The sequence below is a fragment of the Solanum dulcamara genome, chromosome 7 (assembly GCF_947179165.1).
Source record: "Solanum dulcamara chromosome 7, daSolDulc1.2, whole genome shotgun sequence".
Taxonomy (NCBI): domain Eukaryota; kingdom Viridiplantae; phylum Streptophyta; class Magnoliopsida; order Solanales; family Solanaceae; genus Solanum; species Solanum dulcamara.
This window is the reverse complement of record NC_077243.1, coordinates 27,623,529-27,633,522: the sequence shown is the minus strand read 5'-3', so window position 1 is coordinate 27,633,522 and position 9,994 is coordinate 27,623,529. Positions and strand designations below refer to the sequence as shown.

General features: G+C 30.2%; 1 protein-coding gene across 1 annotated transcript; it reads left to right on the top strand.

Moving 5' to 3' along the window:
* Positions 1–6,466: 6,466 nt before the first annotated feature.
* LOC129895777 (transcription factor MYB30-like) lies at positions 6,467–7,575 on the top strand. Its single transcript, XM_055971540.1, has 3 exons — positions 6,467–6,590; positions 6,675–6,804; positions 6,903–7,575. The coding sequence occupies exons 1-3, from the start codon at positions 6,476–6,478 to the stop codon at positions 7,360–7,362; spliced, it is 705 nt and encodes a 234-aa protein (XP_055827515.1). The 5' UTR covers positions 6,467–6,475; the 3' UTR covers positions 7,363–7,575.
* Positions 7,576–9,994: the final 2,419 nt, after the last annotated feature.

The window sequence follows — 9,994 nt, the reverse complement described above, 5'->3', positions numbered from 1 at the left end:
ATGAACTCCATAGGGTCCTCATCTAGTTTAGAACCATGAACTCGGGCGGATTCATCCTTTGGAAATCCCGAATCCTAGAGGCTGGATTTTGCATTTGGGGAGGAGGAACACCTAGATTCCCTTGGTTGGCTACGACTTGAGCTAACAAAGTAATAACACTACAAAACTCATCATGGGTTACCCCATCCTCATGATGTTGGGCATTGGGAATCGGAGGAGTTTGGTCCTCATCGTCAACCCTTGCTCTTCGAGGTGGTCTTCCACGAGTCATTATCTAAAGAACACAAAATGGGTCGTTAGTTAAAAGAAAGCTTAGGATTCTCTAAGGCACGACATGAATTTGAAAGAAGTGAAAATTTTCCTAAACGCTTCATAGTCTCTTATTCATAATTGTGGTGCGCTTCACAACCATGAACAAGACCCTATTCGATGCGGTATGTTGCACTCCAAGGATCATTCAAAACCTCAGGCTCTGATACCAAGTTTGTCACGATCCAAGCCTAGGGCCTAGACGTGACATGGCGAATGAGGTACCCGAAAGTACCTCAATCAAGCCTCTTAGCATTCTTTTAGCCTTTCATAGGTAATGATGATAAACAAGCGGAAATCATAATAGTAAATCTTCAACTTACATATGTCCAACAATACCTCTAACTATTAGATTTAATGGGGCTAAGACAAGTCCCTAGCTCACCCTCAATCATAATAGAAGAAATTCCATGGTAAAATATCTTAACATATCATAAACTAGAAAGATAAAGGAGTATTGTTCCCGGAACATGGGAACTCACCAAAAGTAGTCTTCAATGGAATATCAACTAGCCACGTGGAGGAGAACGAGGAAGAGTACCGATCCCTACATGGTGATATCATGTAGGCAAAAGAGTATACATTAGTACTTTGAATGTACTAAGTATGTAATGATGCATGAACATTGAGGAAACATTAAAAATATTTATGTAATATGGAACATAATTTAATGTATGCATAATAAATCATATAGATATCCTTTAAAATATTCATTTTGTGGGAAATTAACCATAACCGACATTTAAGACCATGCGAGCTATTACATGGAATCCAACATAACCCCCTACGTTGGCCGGGGAGACTACTTGCCAGGTAGAACTCCGTCAACTTCATTCATTTCTTTAACTTTAACTTTAAGGGCTATTTATGGATCCATTAGCCTAAGCCTACAAGGGCTCCTATGTTGGCACATAGTTAATGAGACAAGGAGTTGCTACTAGGATTCCCTTACCGAATCCCACCTCAATGCCTCATTCGGTGCTAAGTCAATCCCACGGAATAATTTAATACTTAAAAATATTCATAGCATATAACTTGAGAATTCAAACATCATATTCGGTAGAATAGCTCATTAAAATATTTGATAATTCAAATATGCAAGAATTGTCCTTATTGCATAAAGAATCCATATATCATTTCATCATTCTTTCATTTCATAAGACTCCCTTTTTTATCATAGATATTGCTTTCATAAACATTTATTTGGAGTCAAAGCTTTCAAGTCAAACTTTATTAAAAACATAGTAAAATTAGGTGGGTTCAAATCACTTCAACTTGCAAATATGTATGTAAATAAATATACATAAATACTTTGAAATCCATTAATTAAAAATCATGCTTTAAACAACCCACCATGAATTTCAAGAACCTTTAAATAGATAAATAGAGGAATTACTTGCAAACCATCAATTCATACATATGAAATTATGTTGCATCAAAATAGACCAATAATCACTATTAAGTAAAAATAAGAATTTACCATAAGAAAATATTACTTGAAATCAAGATATTTAATTGAAAGAGTTTTTGGACTACATGGGTGGAAGAACCCATGGATAAACACACACATAACTTAGAGTAGAGCTTAAAGAAAATAAATATAATTTATCATATAATCAAAATAATTTAGACATGAGAGTGGAAGGAATACTCTCATTAAAGCCTTACATACCTGGAAACCGAAGCTTTAGTTGGTACCAAAAGACTTAATGAACACTCTTGAGTCCTAGCTTCTCTCCTTGCCGGAACTTTTTGTGTACTACCCAGAGTATATGAATCACCGAAATAGTATTTCTTCACTACTAAGAACTAAAACTATATTTGAGAATGTGTAAAGAAGTGTATAGAGAGAAGATTTGCTTGAGAAAGTTTGATGAATAAAATGAGGAAATAAGGTGGGTATTTATAGGTAGGAAAGAGGGTCCTAATAATAAATAAAATAATTATAAAAAAAAATCTGAAAATTTAGTGGAATATATTGATGTCATGGATGATGTTAAATGGAGGACAATTTATGTCATTAGTGATGTCAAATGTATCTAGATCTTTCTATGGTAGGTGAAATGAGTTATTTTTGACAGAATACTCTTTTGGGGAGCTGCGTTTGAATAAGATAAATTCCTTATTAGGATTTGGTGTCTTCATAAGAATTGTAGATATGAAAGTTTAGTTTTATATCGTTCAAGAATCAACCAATTTGGATAAACCTACAGTGAGATATGATTTTTCTTCTATAAATACTCATTTCCGTCACAACATTCTACCTTACAAAAATTAATTTATTTGACCTACTTAACCTCCGAATCTTAAAATATGGTCTTCATAAAAGTTGTAGGTAATGATCTTTTGGTTTCTCAGAAATTTGAATCACTCAATTTGGATATTCCTATGAAAAGTTATACCCAAAATACAGAGGTTGTATCATGTTTAGACGAAAATTGAAACATCATATACAACGTTTTTAGGGGATGTTACACTTGTATTTGATGCTCTTTATACTAATGACACCAGATTTAGGATAATTTCATTATTGTCCGTTTATTGTGTTTAACAGTGGCCTGACTTCCCTTTGGGAGTCTCGTATCATTTTTTTTAGGTTTACACATTGGGATGGGATTTGGGATGTGTGTTATCATGACCTCAATTTTTGGGATCGTGACTCTACTTTCCTTACAATGAGGATTTTTTTTTACGATTGACATTTACATTAATTGTCTCCTCTCTCACCTTCCAAAACCCCCTATCCCAACTCCCCCAGTCTCCAACTCTCCTATCCCCACTATCCTCACAAGTCACACCTTGTTATTTGTCATCTTCGTAGCATTTATCTAAATTACAACAACAACAACCCAGTGAAATCCCACAACATGGGGTCTGGAGCATTTATCTAAATTGTGTACAAATATTTTTAGAATAATTATAGTTTCTACTTATATGTCAAAACACAAGAAAATAAGTAAGAAATCACTTATTTTTCATGAAATATATTTTTCTTTTTTTTTGAACACACCCTTAGGGTTGTTTGGTTGTTGATTGGAATTATATTGATATTAGTTTTACATAGATTAGATATATGATATTAATAATACAAGGATTAGACAATAATTAGTTACTTTGAGATTAATTATGCATAAATTAGTTATTTCATCTTCTATCGTACATAAAATAATGAGAAAAGACTCATAAATACCACTAATCTATGAGAAAAGGCTCATAAATACTTTTCTTTCACCTTTTGGTCTAAAAATACCCTCAACCTATTTTTTTGTCTCAAGAATAACCCTAACCTATTGGAAATGGCTCAAAAATACCCTCCCTCCACCTTTTAGTCTAAAAATACCCTCAACCTTTGTTTTTGGTTCAAGAACACCCCTCCTTCCATCTTTTAGTCTAAAAATATCATCAATCCAAATTTAATTAAATTGAATTCTCTTACTAATTAGTTAATTATTTTATTTATTCTAAAATATAATTTTTTTATTTATTCAGATTCTTAATATTAGCTCATCCCAAAATATTTAAAATATTTAAGTCTAACTATATTTGAAATAAAAAATAAATTCTTTATGTTATCAAACTTTTTAGCAACAGAGATTAAAGGAAAAAGGATAAAATTTGGCTAATTAATATATTTATAGGCTTAATGATTTATCCTCACACTAAAGAAAATAATTATTTATTAATTCAACTTCTAAGTAGAAGATTTTCTAATAAGATGTCTATTTACTAATTTTTTTAGTCGAGTAAAAATTATATTGGAGATTACACATTCTAATCGATATTTCATACTCTTAACGATTTATCCTCAATACTAAAAAGAAATATGTAACTATTTATTGATTCGAATTTTAAGTAGAAGTTCTCTAATCGATTTTAATCTTTTGGTCGGATAAAAATTTACTATTTACAAAAAAATTGATTTAGTTCAAATAATAAAATTAAGATTTTTATATGGTAAAAGTTTAAACGATATTAAAATCATAAATATTAGATATACAAATATAAAGAGATAACAAAGATTGATGGTATTTTTAGACTAAAAGGTGGAAGGAGGGTTATTCTTGAATCAATAACAAAGGTTGAAGTTATTTTTAGATCAAAAGGTGGAGAAAGGGTATTTTTGAGTCATTCCAATAGATTAGGGGTATTTTTAGACCAAAAGGTGAAAGAAGAGTATTTATAAACCTTTTCTCATAAATAAGGGATATTTATGAGCATAATTCCTAAAATAATACATAAATTTCTCAATCATAACTATTATAATATGAAAAAAATGAATGAAACATTATATTAGCAATAATATTATGTTTTATGTGAAATAAGAAAACAGGAAAAAACAACCAAATAATATATAACTTATACTACATTTTAGGTGCAAGTTGCAACATTTTGAGGGCTTACATCAGACAACATACATAAGCTTTTTGTTGTCATGACTCTCACCGTCCAACTTTCTTCCTCTGAAATCATTCTTTAATTTTGTGTTTTCTTTTTTTTCTTCTTAATTTCCTTTTAATTTGAGGCGGCTAAGCATTTTTGCATCATTATATTCTTCAGTGTTTGACTCTTTCTAATTAATCATGAAGTATAAATAATATTGTTTTGAAAAACATATATCCCATTTTCTTGTTTGAAGAAAATCTATCAGAAGATTTGATTTTGTAATCGTTTTATAAATTTAATTTTTTTAATAAGAAATGAATTTTTTCTTTAATTTATAAAATGATCATAAGAGATGATCATTTCCTCGAATCTAGAACACATGCCGAATTTTATGTCCGGCTGAGTAAATGGTCATAGAAGGAAAAATTACTTTTGGGTATTTTTTAATAAATAATTATTTATTTTATCGATATTTTTTATTTATTATCATACATAATAATACTATGATAAATTTGTTATGTATTAAAAGTAAATTATGCATGCAATATAAATATTTATAAGTATTTTAAAACATTATACTTTGATAAGAAATTGACACAATGTATTTTAAGTGTACTAAAGTGTGCGATAAATGTATTATTCATGAATAAAACTTATATTATATGTGTATAATAAGTGTGCAGTAAAAAAAAATTATTTGATAAATATTTTCTGATAGGTAAGTTTCCCAATTTTTAAATTGCCTAGGTGAAGGGACACTGTGTTGTACCCTTAATTTCGTTTAACTAATTCAATATACTATATCCAAACATAGTAGGTTGTAAATAATACAAATAAATAAATATCCAAGCTAGCTAAGAGCACATCTAAAGCCTGACCATACATCTAATGTATACTGAACAAATTTGACAAATTAAATAATTATGTCATATAATATAATATGAGAATATATTCACTCCTATATGAGAAATTAAGAATTTTATATTCTACGTTTCTATGTTGCTAGTAATTTTTCTTGCTTTCCCCTTAGATCTGTGGAATATTTTATTGTTCATTTCCTATTTTAATTTGCTCTATCCTATGGCAAGTAATTATATGGCATCGATCAGAAGAAGTTATGTATATTCAATTAAAAAAAGTTTATAAAAATTGAAGCAAGTGCATTACTTTTATTAGATATATAAAATTTTGACCACTTCCATGCTCTATTGTAACTACTAAACTTTTCTGATTTCATCTCATCTCTCGACAACATCTTTCAAATTTTGAAAGCTAAATGAATTTTTTGTAATTGTGATATTTTCCAACGTCTTTTCAATTATAACTATTATCAATCATTATGAGTACTTATATTTTTTAAAATAATATTTATATATTGTGTTGTTTCGAAATTTATATCTTTAAGTAGTATTGAAATTACTATATTTTTAAACTTGTGAATTTAAATATATTATTTGTTAAACTATTTTATTGATTGATCAAAAATATTTTTCAACGTGAAAAATACGGGATTCAGATAAGTAGTTGCTAATTTATCCTCATCTTTCTACTTCTACTCCCTCTCCTAAGTCCTAAAACGCCAAGGTCAAGCGGTCAACTCCTCCGTCAAAGAATTATTATCTTATTACAAAAAATTTAGTATAAGACAAACCAACGAAAGTAGTACCCCCTTTCTTGGAAATAAGGTTTTGGTTACACTAAGTGGAAAATTTGTATTACATTATGTATATAAGCCTCAATTATAGAATGTTGAAACCAGTGAAGTGGTGAATTGAAATCCAGGATGGAGGAGATTATAATTAAGAAGGGGGCATGGTCTCCTGAAGAAGACCAAAAAATGAAAGATTATGTTATGAGATATGGCATTTGGAATTGGAACCTCATGCCCAAATTTGCAGGTCTCTATATATCAACTTCTTTTCTTCTTCTTATGTTAAGTTAATTTGTTGTGCTTAATTAATGATCGATCATATATGGTTCAGGTCTTTCAAGAACTGGAAAGAGTTGTAGACTTCGATGGATGAATTATCTCCGCCCTGATGTTAAGAAAGGACCTTTTACCCTGGAAGAAAGAGAAATAGTCATCAAAATGTACCAGCAACTTGGAAATAGGTGAGAAGTCCATAGCTTTAATTTATTAGCTAGCTATTAAAAAACACATCAATTAAGTTTATCTAATAAATTAGGTCTAAGAGAATATTGTAATGCAGATGGTCAGCTATTGCTGAAAGATTGCCAGGAAGAACAGACAACGAAGTTAAAAACTTCTTCCACACACATTTAAAGAAGCATCTTGGACAGAAAAATATTGATGCCCCGGTGAAGTCTAGGGCAAGACCAATACCAAGACGAACGAAGAAAAAGGCGGACAAAGCTCAAGAAAAACCCATATTATTTGTAGATATTTCTGAAACATGGAGCAACAAGAGTAGTTTGATGATATCACCAGAGGCTGGTTCTTCAATATTATCGAGCAGTAGCATTATTACATTCGATCAAAACGAAAATTTTGACATGGAAAAGACGGTTATCTTGGACAGCAATCCCGCTGGAACTACTCATCATCATCATCACTCATCCTCAGATACTTTGAGTACAATTGATTCATTTGTTGACACCACTTCATTCTGGCTTCATCTACTTAATGATGCCCATCGTCTTATTGTATGAACAGGAAGGTGTCTACTTACTAATTAATCTCCAATCCAAAGTAGAGATAGATGAAATGGATAATTTAATTAATGAGATGAAATTACTTTACTTTATCCCATGTGGCCAAAAGGAATATATTATATGCTACACTACTCATGTTATATACTTTTGATCTATGTCGAGGTTAATTCCTTGTAACGTGTATATATATAAGTATAGGATTCAAAGTGAGCGATGCTTACCATCCAAGAAACTAGCTCTCTCTTGTCGAAAATGTCTGATTGATAATCAAATTACAATATAAATGAGTTGATCTACTACTTTTTAAAAAAAAATTAAATTAAATTAAATTAATTTCTACTTATGTAACTTTTGACAACATGATTCGCTACTATATATGATCTGTATGAAATGGATTTCATAGCTACGAGTTAATATATCATGATGACAAGGACTCTAGTATGAATTGTATGTGTATATATGATCTATTTATTGATACGATCGATCACAATGAATTGTGAACTACATAATATGTGTTTTTAAAGAAATGTGCTGACTGATTCTCTATTCACTAGTTAGATAGTATAGACTTCACAAATCCTTCCTTTCTATTTTATGTGTCTAAATTTAATTAATTGTACAAAGAGTTTTCAAAAGTAATAAAAAGTATTAAAAAAAAGTATGATTTTTTGTTAAATATTTGTGTTCTTAAACTATAGAGCGAGGTGTGTAATGTACTATTATGATTTTAAACATGACATGTTTGTAATTAAAAAATTATTAAATACAAATAATAGTATGTGTAAACAACAAATTTTTGAGCCAAGAAAAATAAATAATCAAGATCGAAAAATTGGAGCAACAAAGTGTAATATTTGATTTCAAAATGTAGTGTGTGTTACAATCTCTATGGTAATCCTCTGATTCTTCAAATAATATAAAGTATGTTGAACTTGAATTTGATTTAGAGTCAAGGGATTGAATAGCTTGATCTTGAATCTTCTTCTTCAAATTTGGATTTGAATTATTCGTCATTAACACTTGTATGGTTATGACGAGTAATAAATATGAACAAGTAACTTGATCTTGAACTTCTTGATATTTTTCTTCGTTCTTGATCTTGAACTTGAGCTTGAATTTGATTATTTGAACTTTGTAGCCTTGTAGAAAATTTGTGTCCTTTGATCCACGAGCTCTCTTCTTGCTTTTTGTTCTTGAAAAAAAAAACCTTCTGAGAATAATGAGGACCCCTATTTATAGTTGTAGGGAGTGGTATGAGGGTGATTTGATTGGTTGGTTTGAACTGACCAATCAGATTTCTTTGGTGAAGAGCTTTAATTTGATTGGTTAGAACATGTCACATACACACGTGACATTATTCTAGTGGCTCATTTAATTTGACTTAGATTGCCACATAACTTTGACATGTGACATGATTTTAGTGGCTTATTTAATTTGACTTGGATTGCCACCTAACTTTGGCACATGGCATAATTCTAGTGGCTTATTTAATTTGACTTGGATTGCCAACTAATTTTGGCACATGACATAATTCTAGTGGCTTATTTAATTTGACTTAGATCGCCACCTAACTTTGGCACATGACATAATTCTAGTAGCTTATTTAATTTGACTTGGATTGCCGCATAACTTTGACACGTGACATGAAAATAGGCCTCTAGGATGAGATGATATTGGGCTTAACAAAGTGGGGTCATCTTTATAGCCCAAATCAATGGATTTAGATTTTTAATTAAATCCACATTTATTGAACTTAAATAATTGATCCAATTTTATTAATCCAAAATATTTATTTGGACTAATATATCTTGAATTTAATATAAATTGAATCATTCTATAAATTTATATTTAATAAATTTTAAATGATTACAGTATGCTCTCTTATTTGTCTTACTTTTCTTTTTAGTTCGTTTTAAAAAGAATGTCTCTTTTTTTTGCAACTCTTTAATTTTAACTTTCCACATGATCATATGTTTTAGACCACAAGATTATATTCAAGGACATTTTTTATTGGTGTCCCGCTAGGTGTCTGGTGATTGGGGCATGACTAAATTTGATTTGCGCCAGGAAGTCCTACATAGAGCGCTTAAGTTAAGGATAAATGATTAGTTACCACTTTACCGCAAACATTGTCGGTGACTAAAGGATATTTTGGTTATATTCTACATATTCTGTAATGGCTCGTTATGTCATTTCGAGAATGAATTCTCCTCCTTTTATAAAAGACACTTTCCGTAAATTTTTATTGATTTATTTGGACTATTCGATAACTACGATTATCTAGTTGAGGGGTAACTTTAGATAACTAATTTAATTGGTGGGCTAAAATGATAATGTAGTTAATATATTTACCACTTGTCCCATATTTATTAAAATAAGTAGTAGGGTTTTTCACCTTTAGTACATAATTAATTAGAAGAGAAAAGTTAAAGAGATTAAGCGAGAATCTTACCTACGCGGCTCGAACGACAGAAGAGAAACACTGCAAAGAAAGAGAGAACAATCAGGTAAGATTATAGTTAGGTTCATATTAGTATTCTATTATTATAATATTGAATAGTGAATAGTGCCTCCGTCGAGACAATTGGTTATTGCCACTAGTTTCGACCAGTGGCTTTAATTTTATTTA